A 15,177-nucleotide genomic window follows, 5' to 3' on the forward strand; every position below is an offset into this window, starting at 1 on the left:
CACCGTGGTAGCCGCATGCGCGCTCGACCTGTCAACAACGTTGCCCCGCCGCCTAGCTGCCCTTTCTAGCTGTTACAGACGTCTTCCGCCGCCCAACTGACCCCGCTAGCACGGGATAGCCCTGTGATACCCAACTTGACCGCCAGGACTGCCATGGCCTCGTGACTCGTCCGGTGCAAATGCCCTGCGCGGGCCGACTCAGTTCCTCGTTCCGTTCACGATCTTCGCTGTATGAACACGTCGTACAGATCCTGATGCGCAGTGCAGTATCATGTTCGCGATCGATTGGTCTAGCTACAGAGATATGGCCACGGCGTCTGAACATCAAGGCTTCGGCATCTCTCAGCTACCGAAACTTCCTCGCGGTACTAATCCGCCGGATGCGCCGCAACGTAAGCACTGAACATTGGCTGCTTCTTGCTTTTTGCCATCGCCTCCTCCCGCCGATGCTCTACACGTCCTCGATCTGCTGAACCCGCGAAGCCTTGCCCACGCCGCTTTTGGTCGAGTCGGCATCGTCCGTGGCGTGATGGTGCCTGAGCTGCTTCGCCCGCGATTTGCTCGGCATGGTATCCTGAATGCAGCCCCTGATGATGTTGCCCTCGAACAGCTCGCCGATGGACTCCAATCGCACGCCCTTCGTCTCGGGCACGCAGAACACTGTCCAGATACCCATGACAATGCACAGCGAGCCGAATAAAAGAAACGTCCCGTACGTAATGTTGTCCAGCATCAGGGGGGTAATCTTTGCGATGATAAAGTTAAAGAGCCACTGCGTCATCAACGAGGCCGCCATGAGCAAAGAGCGCACATGGTTAGGACTGCACTCCGATGCCAGCACAAATGGGATCGGTCCCCACCCGAAGGAATAGAACACGACGAAGAGATAGACGCACATGATGGCGAAGATTGCGTTGCCATCCAGCTCACCTGTGGGTGGGTGGACTGCCTGGTTGACGCCAATGTAGTACATCGCAAAGGCTTGGCCCATCGAGCCGAGGATCAACGACCATTTCCTTCCGAGTTGCTCGGTGAAGGCCATCAGGCCAATGGCAGTCACGACGATCTTGACGATACCGTACACTCCAGTTGCCTAGTTGCAGGTTAGCTTGGCTCGCATGCAGTCTTCACAAAATACGTACGAATAGCCCGGAAGAGTTGCCAGTAAGGCCAATCTGCTTGAAGATTTGCGGCGCGTAGTAGTTGATCGAGTTGGTCCCTATTTACCACGTCAGTATATGCCTCACATGCAGCTTGTACGTCGGAACTCCTTACCGGTCCACTGTTGCCAGAACATGAGAATCACAACAAAGCTTGAGCGGTACAGCATCTTCTTGCTCGAGCAGGCAGCCTTGAGCTGAGCCATCATTGGCATCTTCTCGTGGCCGTTGAAATCCTGGATAATCTCGTCCAGCTCCTGCACCACCTCAGGGTCCTCGACGCTCTTGCCGCGGACGTGGGCCAAAGCTTTGGCGGCTTGGCTGAGCTTGTTCTTCTCGACGAGCCAGCGGGGAGACTCATTCATGAAGAGCATGCCCACAAGCAGGAAGGCGCCGGGAAGCATCTGGAGGGCAAATGGCACACGCCATTTTGTCGCGTCTGTGGGGCTAGTGATGTCGAGCGATATGCCGTAGTTTACGAAAAAGGACAGGCAGATACCAGTCACGTTGAAGAGTTGCTGCTAGCGTTAGTGGGTCCGTTCCAGAAAAGCAGTCTTGACAGGTCATACCATGCACCCAATACAACGTCCTCGGATGGCCCTTGGCGCATTCTCTCCAATGTAGGTAGGGACGACCGCTGAAATCAGACCAACGCCGAAACCGCCAATGACGCGTCCAATGTAAAGCTGTGTAAGACTTGTCGTACCAATTCCGCATAAGGTTTGAATCAAGGAGCCAATGATGAAAATGACGTCCGCAATGATTAGGGCCCATTTCCGCCCAAACGTATTTGAGACGTAGAAACTAGACAATGCACCAAAGAAACACCCCGCCTGAAGAACAGAGACGATGTTTCCCTGCAGATTGGCAAAGTCCTTGCTGTCCTTGTCTAGGTTAAACGAGTGCTGGAACGCATCCATCGTTAAGACACCTATAGTCGCGTTAGCCGTGATGGTTGCACGTGCGAATGCGCAAACATACCTCCGATAAGACCCGTGTCCCAACCGAAAAGCATTCCACCAAAGGAAGCCACAGCAGTGAGTACATAGGCGCGACGGTACGTCTTGATGTCCGCCCACACCTCGGACATGTTGAGCTTGGCCATAATTGCAGCGCGTCGCAAAGGAAGCTAAATATGACAGAAGAAAACCCGACGCGAATGCGATGGCGATCGACCAATGTACCTAGGTAAGGTAACATCGCGGCAAGCATCCGACTATATATTGTCAGTTTTCCCCAGCCTCGCAGCGCCCAGCTAGCCAAACTCCGAACCCAAAACCCGCAGGCAAAAGGCGAAGCCTATTTGGCTTGGCTGTCGGCATAGTGCAACGCGACGTCGGGGACATGACGTGGGGATTCGTATCGTGGGGACTCCAGATATGCCAGTCACAGGGCGGAGAGCCCCATAGCTGGTGGGTCGGCATGGCGGGTGGTAATTATCCTTCCATTCAAACGCCGTTGCTGCCATTGTGTTGAGGCTCTTGCTGTGAATCCTACGGCTGCAGTGTGGGAAGACGAGTCAAACGTCTGCAGGGCTAAGGGACGGGATGAATCGCTGCCTGTGCACTGCGAGTGCAGTATCTGAAGGAATGTGTGCGGACGTGTTCACGTGCGAAGATGTCGGGTGGCAGACTAGGCCCATGCTTAGCGTTGCTTGCGGGCGGTGAGCTTGTCTTGTGCATGTGAACGGCCACAGCAGCCGATGATTTCTCGAACGTGCGACACTCTTCACGATGCAAAGACCGACTCCAGATTTTACTCTTGCAGTTCCCCTTCTTCTCCATATCCCTTCAAATACCGACCCCAGGTTTTCCTCCTCCACATCTTGCCTCTGCACGGAAGCTAGGCGATTGAAATTGCGACAAGCTTCTCATTGGTCTGGCCACTAAGCAATCCATATGCCGAGCCAAGTCGCCGGCTCCGATGCTGCATCTTGTGTCCCCTAAGCCGACATACGGCCTGATATGGAGCAAGTCCAGAACACATAAGCAGCAATACGTGGAGTGTTCTAGGTATGATCGTGTCAAGGTCACTTTGATGCAAAGGGATAGTCGCATTTTGAATTTCTTCGTTTCTCCATTACCCAACTGAGTACAGCTCTTTCCAGCTCGAAGGCCAAGCGTTCAGATGATCAATCACAAGTTCGCCTTGCCCTTCTGTTCGGGTACTTGCGTCAGCAGCTTATCACTCTGGATAGCCGACTTCAAGTTATCCAAGACCAGTATCTCCATGTCGCGCTGAAAAAAAGACGTTAGTTTTGATCCAGTCTCAATTGATATGCATCGACAGCGGAACTTACCTGTGTCTCGTATGTACCAGTTCCAACATGAGGTAGCAACACCGCCCTCTCGCATTCCAGTAGCCCCGGGTGAATCTTAGGCTCCTCCTCAAACACATCTAGACCACACGTCCAGACCTTGCCGCTCTTCAGCGCGTCCACTAAAGCTGCCTCATCGATCAAAGCGCCTCGTGCGGTGTTTACGATTATCACTCCATCCTTCATTGTGTTGAACTGCTCCTTGCCGATGATGTGTGTAGTGGACGGGTTCAGCGCCAAGTTCAAACTGAGGACATCGGATGTTTTCAGCAGTTCCTCAAAGCTCACGTACTTTGCTCCGTTCTCCTCGTTGCTTGGCAGTTGGTTGCGGTTGTGGTATTGTATCTTCATGCCAAATGCCTTTGCGCGATGTGCGACTGCCGAGCCGATGCCACCCATGCCTAGGATACCGAGTGTCTTGTTCTTGGGGTCGTGACCGAGAGAGAAGTTACCGCGCCATTTGCCTGAGAACTATGTCAGTAACGGTCTATCAAACAATCAGGACTACAAACCGTTGTTGACTGCCATGTATGCTTGCTTGATATTCCGCAGCGCGCCTAGCATAAGCCATATGGCAACGTCTGCAGTCGCGTCGTTGACTGCTATCGGCGTGCTCGAGACCGATATTCCCCTCTTTGTGCATGCTGCGATATCGATGTTGTTGTATCCCGCTCCGTTGTGGCAAACATACTTCAGGCTCTTGGGTAGAGCGTCGAGCAGTTCCGCGTTGAAATCTCCCGTAATCGGATTCGAGTCGTTGCTTCGGTAGAGAGCATAGATGCCGTCAAATTCGCCGCTCTTGCACTTTGAAATGAAGTCTTCTCGGTTACCATCGGGGTACTCGTGCAGCTTCGATGCTACTTGTGAACACTGCTGCCATTCCTTTTGAGCGTGTGACAGCTTGCCAATAAGAAGTGCTGCTCGTTGCGACATGGCGAATATGCGATTTGTGAAGGTGACGAGGAGAGGATTGAGTGTCCAGGTAGGATGGAGGGGTCAAGACGAAAGAGCTGCCGGTTAATGTTATCTTGAGCGCAGCGGCATTTGGTAACCTTTTATTACGTGCTGGCCCAGATCCACCAACGGCGCTGCTCGAAGCGGCCTATCTCGGACCGAACTTTCTTCATGGCGATATCGAACGTGGTAATTCACCCCGCTCATTTGACAGCATGACAGCTTGCTATCTCAACTATTGTTGTGCTACAAAGATCTACCTTGGATTTGGGATGATGCAACCCCACCATGACGGCCTCGGCTGCCCCGCCATCGTCATTCTCAAAACGCTGCAGCGGAGCGATGTCCAACGACAAGAATGAAGCTCTACGTAAGCTCCATTCGTGATAAAATACTTCATTTCGCTATGCGCTACTCCACTCCGATTGCGCGAGTGCTTCGCGTTAAGAATGACACGAGTGTGTAGAACGCGCTCGGCATTTGACACTGCCAGCTAGTTCGACTTCAAACACCGACATGGCACGTGAGTGAGCTAGCTACTTTCGCATGTCCCAACACCGAACAAGCCAAGCGTCGTTTTGGTGCATCGGCGGTCTGTCATCTCCCGAGCCGAAGGATGCAGCTTCCAGACTCAATCCGAACGCCTTCCAACATCAGGCAGCTACAAGGCAGCCATATAAATGGCTGCCTACTCCAGCCTGGCTGTAAATGAAGCTCGGTAATGGACGAAACGAGCGGAATGCATGTATCTGTGGCAGCTGTTGTGGAAACTTTTGGGAAAGCATTTCACATTGCATGGACGTATAAGATCTTGTAGTCCTATGGAATGTAGCATTGCAATTCATCAGTGGAAACCAGCATTCAGTGTCTTAAACCTCTCCACATTCATCGTAAAACAGTATCAAACATGGAACTCAAAAACATTGCAATCCTTGGCGTACGTCTCCCTACCCACCCGTTCACGTTACATGTCACCTCCCTCGAGCTGTTTTACAACGCCCGGCACTAACAAACATACAACAGCCAGGAGGAAACGTCGGAACCGCCATCATCACCGAACTCCTCAAAGACGGTCCCCGCTTCACCATCACAGGTATCACGCAGCCAACATCATCCTACACGCCACCTCCTACCATCACCCACCGCACTGTCGACTACACGTCCTTCGCCTCTCTCCAAGCCGCATTCCAGGATCAAGACGCAGTAGTAAACTGCATCACAGGCGGAGCCACGCATTACGAACCATCTAAACTCATCATAGACGCAGCCGTCGCCGCAGGCGTCAAGTTCTTCTTCGCCAACGAATTCGTTGGAGAAATCACGCGGGAGGCGTTCAGGAGATTACCGGAAGCTTTCGTTGGCGGAAAATGTAGGATCAGGGAGTATCTTGAGGGTTTGGCGAGGGAGGGGAAGATGGCGTGGACAAGTTTGAATGGAGGGCCGTTCTTCGATATGTGTAAGTTATTCCTTTAACGATCTGATGTGAAGCGTGATACTAATCATCATATGACAGGGTTGATGAAAGGTCCTGCAGGCTTCGGTAAGTACACGCTCAGCAACTTCATACCACCACCGTTCCACTAACATCACCAGATATACCCAACCGCCACGCCCGCATCTACGGCTCCGGAAACCACCCTTTACACTGGACACCCCTACCCATTATGGGCCTCGCAGCAGGAAACATGCTCCGCAACCCCCAGCTCGTTCTCAACCGGCCCATCCTCCTCGATCCCATTTCCCCTTGTTCTACTGTCACACAAAACACGCTCTTGCACACCCTCGAAAAGCTTCTTGACACAACCTTCACTATCTCGCATGTTGATGTGAATAAGGTCCACCGAAACGCTTTGATCGTGTTGGAGGAGTGGAAGGCAGGTGGTGAGCAGGAGGAAGGGAAAGCGCAGATGGGTAAGGCGATGAAGGGGTTGGGGTTGTGTAATCAGTTCTATGAGGGCGATGATGAGGACCATGCGGAGGACTTGAATAGGAATGTTCAGAACGAGCTCGTTGGTGTGAAGACCATGGAGTTGGAGGATGCGGTGAGGGACGCGCTGGAGCGGTTTGGGAAGGACTGTCAGGTTGTTCAGGGTATGTATAATGTGGAAGCTTGTGAGCTCTGAATCGCCCATCGCTACCAATTTGTTGTGCAAGTTCGTGGTATCACTACCAGTCTTGAATATGCGGTTACACAACATCACCATGGCATTGACCATTTTGTCTACCCTGCTGTGATGCATGTCATAACATGAAGGGTGACAAGTATCCTGAGGCCATCTTTATTATCCAAGACATGTGTGCCAAGACAGGAAACGGCACCAACATTGGGACACAGTTTATGGCTGTGGGAGTAACAGTAAGCCTGGTAAATTAGTAGCATTTGTGTGGTATACTATATGCTTTTTCTGATGTTGTACAAGGAGACTACAGTTGCTGATTGCTCAGTAACGTCGTTGTCTCTATCTCTCTCTATTTTGTTCTGAACGAATGTGCCCAGAGGAGCAATTTTCATATGTCTTCCATTCACAATGCTGGTGAGTGTACGCGACACACCTAGCCGCCACCAGGATCATATCCTTCATATCCTTCATATCCTTGATTACCTTGACCCCCTTGGTACCCGCTTTGATCCTGACCCTGACCTGGCGGGTGATCTGGATCCAGAAAAGCGGCCGGGTCCCATTCCCACTGATCGAAAGTCGACTCGTAGGTATTTCCATAGAACAGATTCAGTGGCTGACCAAAGTCCGTCAGCCCCGCAGTTGGATCATTCAAATACCCAGTTCCAGGAACGTCGTAGAGATAGAAGTTGCCTGTGTTGGACTGCGAATAGATGTTGCTGTTCATAGGGTCAGCGCTTGGCCATGCAACACCTGACTGTTGCAACGCAAGAGGTTGACTGTACGGCTGATATGGCTGCTGTAGGTCAAAGGCCATGTCCTCTACACCTTGCTGTTTCTGGTACTGATCCGTCGGTTGTGGCTGAGGTAATCGCCGATGAGCCGCTTCTTCTTTGGTCTGCTTGTTCATGACTCTGGCCACGACGTTGTATGCGCTCTCGCTGACTGCGTCGACCGACTTCATTGAACTCAACCATCTTATGAGCTTGTCAACGCAGGCTGTAATGTGTGACTTTTCGACCGTTAAATGAATACCATCTAATGACAACTCAAGAAGCAAGACTGTAAGGGCTTGCATAACTACGAGTGTGGTTAGCCAGGTCGCTTGTTGCAATGTGTGGGGTATGTACTTATGTGAACAGCACACCACCATGGGCCGTGCTCATAAAACCATGCAGGGTTTGGAGGGTCTGGCAGCATGGAGGTGATGTCTAGAGCTGCACCTATGCAAGCCTCGGCAGATTTCTGGTTGAATCGAGTCGACTGTTCGCTCTGTCCCTTTATGCGCAGGTCTAACCGGCAGAGGCAGGGCCGAGTGATGCAGATTTTAGCGTTATGGTAGTAGATATAGAGCAACAGCTGTTCTCGACTCAAGTTGTTCTCCGATGTAGGATCGGTTGCTGCTGTGGGGCCCTGAACCAGAGAATGCAGAGCCCAGGCTTCCAACTCGTCAGATAACGAAGCAATCTCCTTTTGAGCAGCCTTCCACGACTTGGCGGACTTTTGTGCGGAGTATAAGCCAGACAGAATCTTGTCCATGAGGATATCGATCCTGACGTAGGCTACGTCAAACAGATCTATGCTGGTCGTGATTGTGGGCTCGCCGGCAGAAGAGTCGGATCCCTTTCTGACTGCAGCTGATGTAGTGGTTTCACGAGATGCCGTCTCCATTTCAGTACCCTTCGCGCCTGGTGGCGGTACTGTACAGTCAATGGCGCTTACAGTGCGAGGACGTCCAGTTATGCAAGTAAGGACGCATTCAATGGAGTAAAGTGACCACCAAATCTGGGCTAGTGCCTTCTTCCTCTTGGGAGACATGGAAGGATCTTCGTGTCTGAGGTGCAGGCCTGCGGCCTGTGCGTGTCGAAGGGCGATGCCAACCATGTACCAAGCTCTACGACATCCTCGTTAGCATACTTGCTTGCTACAAAGGTAAACGTGTCTAGATTGCATGCGGATTACGACTTACCTGCTTACATGACCTATTGTGAGGTAGTAAAAAGAGAGAAGTCCGAATGCCTAGACATGTGTCAAAAGCTGCTGGGTGCGGCTTTGATGGAGCTTACCTGAATCAGCGCTTGGTCTGGCTGTGCAACGAGAGTATCGATGCTTTGAAGCTGCAGAAGATGTACTGCTCTCCACATATACACTAAGTGATCACGGTCGTCGGCTCGCCATTCTGCACCGATGAGATGAGAATAGCGTGCACCAATAGCGAAGACGAGATTCATAACAGCTTTCCACTTTGGACAGACAATCAGCGTAGGGCTACCCTGGTCTTTGGCAAAGTACGTTTTCAGTTGAGCTTCGAACGTGTCACCTAGGATGGGGAATGGGCTGTGAACGTATGCTTTGTAGTAATCGAACAGCCTCTCGGCAGTCTCAACAGAGGGTATGACGTGTGGATCACCAACATCAATGTCGATGTTGGATTTGTCGAGGTAGAAGTAGTAGCCAGAAAACTTGTCTTGATGGATAGGTGGGCGACCGTGGTTGAGCCGTTGACGGCCGTGGAGGGCTTCAGCACGCTTGTTAAAGGCGTCGCCGTCAGCTCCTGGCGGCCCGTATGGCATATCAGCAGGTTCACCTTCGGGCTGTTCAATCTTGGTCTCAAGGGCTCGCAGCCACTGAACGTGCGAGTTGTGACCCATGTAGCCCGTGTTGTCTGCCGCATCCGTGTTGAGAAGGTCTTCCTGAACGAAGTCTAGGTCTTCATTGGAGCCGACCGAAGCTGAGACGTGAGCTTCCCCGCCATCTACAGAAGTGGCGCTCAGAGCGTCGTCATTGGCAGGAGTGGATGAGGCTCTTCTTGCACGCTTGCCATGAGAGAGGGCAGGGGTTGGTGGAGGAGGCGGCGTGTCGTCTTCGAAGGATGCCAAGGTATCCTCAACTCTCTTCTTGCTCTCATCGTCAAGCTGGCTGCTCACTTCAATCAAGAGTGCAGTCAAGGCGTGCGATTTGCGTTGGGCTCTTTTGCTAGTCAGACGGGGATGTTGGGCAGATGAACGAAGACATGAACAGACCCTTTGAGGCGGTCCTTGCGCTCCAGGTCGTAGTGACAATCATGGTCCTGCCGTTGACAGTTGATACATTGCGGACGATTGCCAGAGCATTTGATCTCTGAGGCTAGTCAGCGAGCCGAAGTTGGGCGATCTGGACATGAGGTAGGGCCCACTTCGTTTACGGCACTGCGTGCACTAGAAGCGGATGTCAGCACCGGCCCAATCGTACAAGAAACTTTACTCACAGCCTTGTTCACTACTTCGGTGCGGGCTCGAGGTGTTCGTGTGGCAGGCGGCATCTGGTATCCATGGCCGGGAATTCTTGGTATGGCCACCTTTGCCTCTCTGGAGCTGGAGCCCTCGGGCGGGTAGCGGCCGTTATCCATTCACTCGGACGTCACCAGGTGCTGGGAGAAGGAGCGAAGCACGTGCGCAGAAGCAGCGGTAGAGGAGAGACTGAGGCGGAGACAACGGCCGCCTGGAGGTCGTAGCGTGGGGTCACGAGTGCAGTCCTGGTTGGAGCAGCAGCTGCGTCGTGGTGACGGAACGGGGGAGCATTCCGGCAGAGAACCTTACAGTACGCATTGAACAGTATGAGCCATAATCGGGTAGTTTTCGAAACGAGGAGGGCGCTCATTAGAGGAAGGCGCTTTGTGCCGTGGCCAATGGGCGTCGAGGTCGGCGACGTCATGTTGTGTACGAGTAGGCAGGTATGTACGTACGTAGGCGAGGGACCTCGAGGACCTCGAGCCTGCACCACCCACGTATAATAGCAATTCCAAGACGGCGCGGCCACGACCCGTATCGCGCATCCGCCTGACAGGTGAGCCAGCTATTGCCCATGGACGAGGACGTGCCGCCAGCCCTCTCCCACCTCAGCCAGCGCGCGGCCTTATCTCGGGCGCGTCCTGCGTTGAGCCTGCAACGGATCGTGGGCGCAGGAGCATGTGAAGCTTGTCGCGGCCGCATCACCAAGGTAAGTCGGCGGCCGTGCGCGAGCGAAACCCACCCACGCCTCTGACACGTCCAGTGCTCGACCGAACGTCCCCAGTGCTCAGAGTGCCGGAAGCGGCATTCGCCATGCAACTACCTTCAGCCTGCGGTCCGGCCCGTCGCTGCCAGTGCCAGGCGATACCATGGCCAGGCCCAGGTCCAGGTGCACCATGATCCCCAGCATGCCCTCCTCCGGCACGTCTTCGCCCATCTGCGCTCCCAGCCATTGCACGTCGCCCAGGAGCTCCTTGGCCACTTGCGTCGCGACACCGATGTGCGCACCATTCTCCGCTTTCTTGAGTATGGCAGTCTACGTCTCCAGCTCAAGCTGGTCCCAGACACGACGTACCAGTTCACCGCTCCCTATCTTGCTGACATGATGCCGCTGTTTGACAGTGCCGACAACCCCTACCTTGCCTCCAGACTGTACAAGGCCCTGTCGCATGAGACTGCCCACCACGGCACCGACATCCAGCAGCAGACTCACAGTGCCATCTACCACGTGCCCTATCCCGGCGCCCGCATGTACGATCCACGAATGTCGCCAGACACCCTGAGGCCGTCCAGGTGGACTTCGATAAGCGACGACGACATCTTTCTCACCCGCCTTCTCGAAGGCTACTTCCTGTACGAATTCCCTCTGTGGCCTTGCTTCCACAAGGATCACTTCCTCGATGACATGACTGCTGGAAGGACTGATTACTCTTCACCACTCCTGGTCAGCGCCATTCTCACCGCAGCCTGCGTAGGTTTTATCTTGTTTTCCTTCCGTCGCCTCCTTGTGAGCTAACACGATCAACAGCACGGCTTGAACACGCTTGAGCAGAGGTCTGAATTTTGGAATCCCAGCACCTATAGCTATCGGTGTATGGCTGAGACCAGACAGCTATGGGAGCTGGAACAGTCACAAGCCGTGTGTAGTCTTCCAACTATCCAGGCAGCTACCATCATAGGCCGAATCTACTTCGCCAATGGCATGGACAAAATGGGCTGGACAATGTGGTCTCACGCTCTAGCGCTTGCGGATAGACTAGACTTATTTGCTAAGGCCGCGCAATACAATAACCAGAAGGACCGCATTTCAAGAACCATCACAGCCTGGGGCATCTTCTCTCAACAAGCGTATGAGCTTACCTGATTTCTTCTTCTCTTCGCCTCCTCTTCCCCTACTACTCCTCCTGCCCCCCTGACCCCAACGTGGTGTTGAGATTGCCTCTGATGTAGGTTCAGGTTCTCTTGCTTTTACCTCATGAAGCCCCCATTGTCTCGACTTCCACCTGAGAACGGCTTGCCCGAGTACCAAGACGCACACGACTTCTTTGGTGAGATTTGGGTCAAATACCCTCTTGCGACACATGTGGTACGCCCCTACCTAACCCTCATGACAAACCACGTTGACAAGCTACTAGACCCCCGTCTACCTAGGACAGACATTTCTATCGCTCATGAAGCTTAGATGCATCATGAATGACATAGCCGGAAAGGCTCTTCCAGAGGACGGCGGAGATAACAATCTCGACATTGAGCAGGCCAGTCGTTATCATTCTATGCTGATTCAATGGTTCCGTGATCTTCCGGAGCCGCTACAACCACAGAATGTTGCTATGCCGACACAGCTTCTGCTACAGTAAGCTTTGCCACATCTTTCATGTACAAATGACTAACCTTTATGTCACAGCATGCAGTTCCACAACCTCGTTACCATGACCTTCCAACCGTTCCTGGAAAAGGAAAAGTCTCTCAACTGGCCCAACAATAGCGGCGCATTCCAAAGATTTACAGGCTTCAGTCCGGCACAACTATATGCTACCTCTAAAGCGAGTCTGCAGACGCTTCTCCATATGTTCTATCACCGTCACGGCTTCGAAGCATATTACATATTCCTACTCCAGGTCCTCGTTCAGCTAGGCTTCGACTCGATCGAGCGTCTACGCACCCCGGAGGCGCAACAAGAGCATTTCCCCGCCATAATGAAAGCCACACGAGCCACACTCATATTGTGCGCCAAGGGCCTGCGCGACCAAGGCCACAACTTCTTCTTATCCGAGCTCGTGTTTCGCATTCTGCGCGACAAGATGAACCCGGTAGACGTCGAGCTGCTCAAGGACTGGGCGCACATCAAGGACGAAGATGAGAGGGAAAAGTCAATGATGGAGCATGTGCATGGCGAGTACCCTGTCAATGTAGAGTCCATCACCTCGGATCCGACCGAACAACGTTTGAATCGGTTATTGCAGACTATGGGCGATCTCAAGCTTCCCAACGATACTGCTGAGCCAACTCAGCAAGAGAGGGCATCGAGGACATGGCGAAGCATCGTGTTTTGAACCCGGCGACGGAGGGAGGGGATTTGAAGTAAGGTGGGGGTTACAAACAACGCGGGATACAATATACGATGTATTGGTTACTTTGCTAGTTGCAATATCAATTCTCAACGCTTTGGCTCAGCGCTGTAGTTTTCATATCCTGTGCATCTTCACACGTGCTCAGCAACCATAGATCGGGACCCACTTTGTCCCACACGGCTTTTTTGCCGGCCACTAGTCCTAACGAAGTACTGTATCCCGAATAAGCCCATCCACCAGCCCTTTGATCCACGATCACGATCACCATGGTAAAAGTTTTCAGCGTACCATGTGCTAGATCGAAGGTCTAGACCAATGGCATGCGGGTGTCCGCAGCCAGACAGCTGCCATTGGCTACGGGTAGTTTGCCCTACAAACTAGCCTCATCTGTATGTTCGAATCGAGGATTATGCGCGTGTTATCGTAAAGGTGCAAGTATCGTCAGGTGAGGTTCCGGTCCTTTGATTAATATCCGTGGATGCGACAGGGGCATGCGCTGACTGGTGATGTCACTGCTTGATTCGGTCGGTCTTTCGGAACGACACATCTCTGAGAGCGGGTTGGTGAGACTGAGCATTTCAGTAGCGGCACTCTTACACACTCCAGCACAGCGTCACATATTCAACAATCGTTTTTTTTTGGGGGAACTTGATGAGATGTATCCCGGGGTCGTGCTGTGTGTATACATCGACCCTCTCTATGGATCTATCGGAGGTGCCGACGCTCATCATTGGCTCTTCTTCTTCTTCTTCTTCATCTCCATCTTTCTCTCGCGCTTATCGGCGATCCTTTGGAAAATACTGCCATCGTATACAGCGCGAATATCCTCCTTGTTATTGTTAGCATCAACAGCAACTCAAAAAAGGGGTCTGTCGTATCGCGTACCTTCATCATCCGACCATCTTCGGGCCAGAGCGTCAAATACGTTGCAGTCCCTGTTTGATATCAGCATCTTCCCCTCTCATACCGTTCGGAAGCGATTAAAGCTTACACTCGAAGATGAATCCACACATCCCAATGGGATCGTTGATATTCCTCTGCCCCTTCAACACGTTCACCAAATCGCCCACGGTCAGATAATCCCGTCCCTCCGCGTACTTTGTAAAAATCTCTTCGAATTTCGATGGTATAAACCGCCCCTCCGTGTCGTACGTGCCTGTATCACTACCGTGTCGCGCTCTGTGCACATTGTTCAGAAAGAGACGGAAGTAGGGGTCCGGAAGCCATCCCGAACACGTGGGATAAGAGAAGTTGATGTGGATGACCAACACGGCGAAGGCGGAGAAGAAGAGTCCGCAGCCTAGGCGGTAGAAGCCGACAAAAGTGTCTTGCGGCCAGAGGATACCATCATGGTCGCGGTCGAAGAAGTCGCAGTGCTGTTGCAGCACAGTTTGGTGCGAGTGCTTCTTTGCCCAGTCGTCTTGCGTGCTCCCTTGAGGTGTCTCCTCTGACGGAGCGAGATTTGCACGTGCAACCGCTATTGGCAATTAGCAGACGACGCAGTAGTAGCGCGAGCCGCGGAGTATGTACCTGCGTGTGGAAGGTTTGATTTCTTTCCCTGGATGTATGGTTTCCTTTCTTCGGTGATGGGTACATTGTGGATCGAGTAGACTGGTACGTCTCCCCCAGACTCTGCATGTCCATTAGCTCCTTCCATCTTTGCAATCATGATTACGGTAGCTATGTGTATGGGAATTAAAGGAAGCCGCACACGACAAAATACAACTCGATTAGAAGCAACGCCCTAAGTATTCGCCTTGCTGTTAGTCGCGAGGCGTGAGCCGCATGTTCCTATTGGATCAAGGGCTCACCATGACGTCAATGACTATGTCAAGAGCCTTGGTATGGCAGTGCAGCATGTCAAAAGAGTTTCACGGGGTTGTTCGCGACGTCTTAAACCGTCGGTTCATTACCGTGTTGTCAGTGTAATGACAATGGTTGCATGCGTGCGCCTGCATGTTTGTACGATGGTTTGTGGCTGCTATCTGTCGAAAGCTCCGCGGCCAATCACCAAAATGTAACCCTGTTGTGGAGCGCGCCGTGGCTTGATCTTCAGGTACGCGTCAGACTTAGATCATCCGGGGTATAATGCCTTGCTCGTATACGTTTGCTGTCTACGTGATTTGTACGTCGTGCTTTGTCCATTGAGGCAGCGTGTTCGCAATATCACGACTGGTAGACTGTAAACACTCTACATTCAAACCCGCTCGCTAGATGGTATGAAGTGACTGGAGGCTGCATGGTACCAATTCCTGCTCTAGCGGGAGGCTATAGGATGCTATGAGC

At 52.6% G+C, this 15,177-nt stretch overlaps 6 protein-coding genes across 6 annotated transcripts; 2 read left to right on the top strand and 4 right to left on the bottom strand.

Moving 5' to 3' along the window:
* Positions 1 to 275: 275 nt before the first annotated feature.
* Positions 276 to 2,480, bottom strand: BKA58DRAFT_238166 (general substrate transporter). Its single transcript, XM_046166620.1, has 5 exons — positions 2,142 to 2,480; positions 1,730 to 2,091; positions 1,276 to 1,678; positions 1,143 to 1,219; positions 276 to 1,093 (listed from the first exon to the last, which is right to left on the bottom strand). The coding sequence occupies exons 1-5, from the start codon at positions 2,263 to 2,265 to the stop codon at positions 452 to 454; spliced, it is 1,608 nt and encodes a 535-aa protein (XP_046022006.1). The 5' UTR covers positions 2,266 to 2,480; the 3' UTR covers positions 276 to 451.
* A 372-nt stretch (positions 2,481 to 2,852) lies between these two features.
* On the bottom strand, positions 2,853 to 4,882 carry BKA58DRAFT_472209 (D-isomer specific 2-hydroxyacid dehydrogenase). The gene is made up of 3 exons (XM_046175268.1): positions 3,990 to 4,882; positions 3,460 to 3,941; positions 2,853 to 3,397 (listed from the first exon to the last, which is right to left on the bottom strand). The coding sequence occupies exons 1-3, from the start codon at positions 4,408 to 4,410 to the stop codon at positions 3,296 to 3,298; spliced, it is 1,005 nt and encodes a 334-aa protein (XP_046022007.1). The 5' UTR covers positions 4,411 to 4,882; the 3' UTR covers positions 2,853 to 3,295.
* Positions 4,883 to 5,068: 186 nt separating this feature from the next.
* BKA58DRAFT_391318 (isoflavone reductase family protein) lies at positions 5,069 to 6,691 on the top strand. Its single transcript, XM_046170903.1, has 4 exons — positions 5,069 to 5,368; positions 5,455 to 5,887; positions 5,945 to 5,971; positions 6,025 to 6,691. Exons 1-4 carry the CDS (start codon positions 5,339 to 5,341, stop codon positions 6,552 to 6,554), a joined length of 1,020 nt encoding a protein of 339 aa, XP_046022008.1. The 5' UTR covers positions 5,069 to 5,338; the 3' UTR covers positions 6,555 to 6,691.
* On the bottom strand, positions 6,672 to 10,285 carry BKA58DRAFT_391321 (fungal-specific transcription factor domain-containing protein). The gene is made up of 7 exons (XM_046170904.1): positions 9,799 to 10,285; positions 9,727 to 9,748; positions 9,575 to 9,671; positions 8,618 to 9,521; positions 8,521 to 8,570; positions 7,682 to 8,445; positions 6,672 to 7,631 (listed from the first exon to the last, which is right to left on the bottom strand). The coding sequence occupies exons 1-7, from the start codon at positions 9,937 to 9,939 to the stop codon at positions 6,985 to 6,987; spliced, it is 2,625 nt and encodes an 874-aa protein (XP_046022009.1). The 5' UTR covers positions 9,940 to 10,285; the 3' UTR covers positions 6,672 to 6,984.
* Positions 10,286 to 10,314: 29 nt separating this feature from the next.
* On the top strand, positions 10,315 to 12,997 carry BKA58DRAFT_391324 (uncharacterized protein). Its single transcript, XM_046170905.1, has 6 exons — positions 10,315 to 10,529; positions 10,584 to 11,291; positions 11,349 to 11,668; positions 11,777 to 11,906; positions 11,956 to 12,173; positions 12,225 to 12,997. Exons 1-6 carry the CDS (start codon positions 10,395 to 10,397, stop codon positions 12,871 to 12,873), a joined length of 2,160 nt encoding a protein of 719 aa, XP_046022010.1. The 5' UTR covers positions 10,315 to 10,394; the 3' UTR covers positions 12,874 to 12,997.
* Positions 12,998 to 13,373: 376 nt separating this feature from the next.
* BKA58DRAFT_423519 (caleosin domain-containing protein) lies at positions 13,374 to 14,560 on the bottom strand (the record flags this gene model as incomplete). The annotated part of the gene is made up of 4 exons (XM_046172867.1): positions 13,374 to 13,720; positions 13,777 to 13,826; positions 13,883 to 14,368; positions 14,422 to 14,560. 4 exons carry the CDS (start codon positions 14,558 to 14,560, stop codon positions 13,619 to 13,621), a joined length of 777 nt encoding a protein of 258 aa, XP_046022011.1. The 3' UTR covers positions 13,374 to 13,618.
* Positions 14,561 to 15,177: the final 617 nt, after the last annotated feature.

This window comes from Alternaria rosae, assembly GCF_020736505.1.
Source record: "Alternaria rosae strain MPI-PUGE-AT-0040 chromosome Unknown BKA58scaffold_9, whole genome shotgun sequence".
Taxonomy (NCBI): Eukaryota; Fungi; Ascomycota; class Dothideomycetes; order Pleosporales; family Pleosporaceae; genus Alternaria; species Alternaria rosae.

Excerpts from the sequence above, each read along its gene's own strand:
- BKA58DRAFT_238166 (XM_046166620.1), bottom strand. The coding sequence starts at position 2,265 with ATGGCCAAGCTCAACATGTCCGAGGTGTGGGCGGACATCAAGACGTAC. Across the intron at positions 1,679-1,729 it reads GACGTTGTATTGGGTGCATG|CAACTCTTCAACGTGACTGG; the intron begins GTATGACCTGTC and ends TAACGCTAGCAG. Across the intron at positions 1,094-1,142 it reads GCAACTCTTCCGGGCTATTC|GCAACTGGAGTGTACGGTAT; the intron begins GTACGTATTTTG and ends ACCTGCAACTAG.
- BKA58DRAFT_472209 (XM_046175268.1), bottom strand. The coding sequence starts at position 4,410 with ATGTCGCAACGAGCAGCACTTCTTATTGGCAAGCTGTCACACGCTCAA. Across the intron at positions 3,942-3,989 it reads ATACATGGCAGTCAACAACG|GCAAATGGCGCGGTAACTTC; the intron begins GTTTGTAGTCCT and ends CATAGTTCTCAG. Across the intron at positions 3,398-3,459 it reads CTGGTACATACGAGACACAG|CGCGACATGGAGATACTGGT; the intron begins GTAAGTTCCGCT and ends TCTTTTTTTCAG.
- BKA58DRAFT_391318 (XM_046170903.1), top strand. The coding sequence starts at position 5,339 with ATGGAACTCAAAAACATTGCAATCCTTGGC. Across the intron at positions 5,369-5,454 it reads AAAACATTGCAATCCTTGGC|CCAGGAGGAAACGTCGGAAC; the intron begins GTACGTCTCCCT and ends AACATACAACAG. Across the intron at positions 5,972-6,024 it reads GAAAGGTCCTGCAGGCTTCG|ATATACCCAACCGCCACGCC; the intron begins GTAAGTACACGC and ends TAACATCACCAG.
- BKA58DRAFT_391321 (XM_046170904.1), bottom strand. The coding sequence starts at position 9,939 with ATGGATAACGGCCGCTACCCGCCCGAGGGCTCCAGCTCCAGAGAGGCA. Across the intron at positions 8,446-8,520 it reads ACAATAGGTCATGTAAGCAG|AGCTTGGTACATGGTTGGCA; the intron begins GTAAGTCGTAAT and ends AGGATGTCGTAG. Across the intron at positions 7,632-7,681 it reads GTGGTGTGCTGTTCACATAA|TTATGCAAGCCCTTACAGTC; the intron begins GTACATACCCCA and ends CCACACTCGTAG.
- BKA58DRAFT_391324 (XM_046170905.1), top strand. The coding sequence starts at position 10,395 with ATGGACGAGGACGTGCCGCCAGCCCTCTCCCACCTCAGCCAGCGCGCG. Across the intron at positions 11,292-11,348 it reads CCATTCTCACCGCAGCCTGC|CACGGCTTGAACACGCTTGA; the intron begins GTAGGTTTTATC and ends CACGATCAACAG. Across the intron at positions 11,669-11,776 it reads GGCATCTTCTCTCAACAAGC|GTTCTCTTGCTTTTACCTCA; the intron begins GTATGAGCTTAC and ends ATGTAGGTTCAG.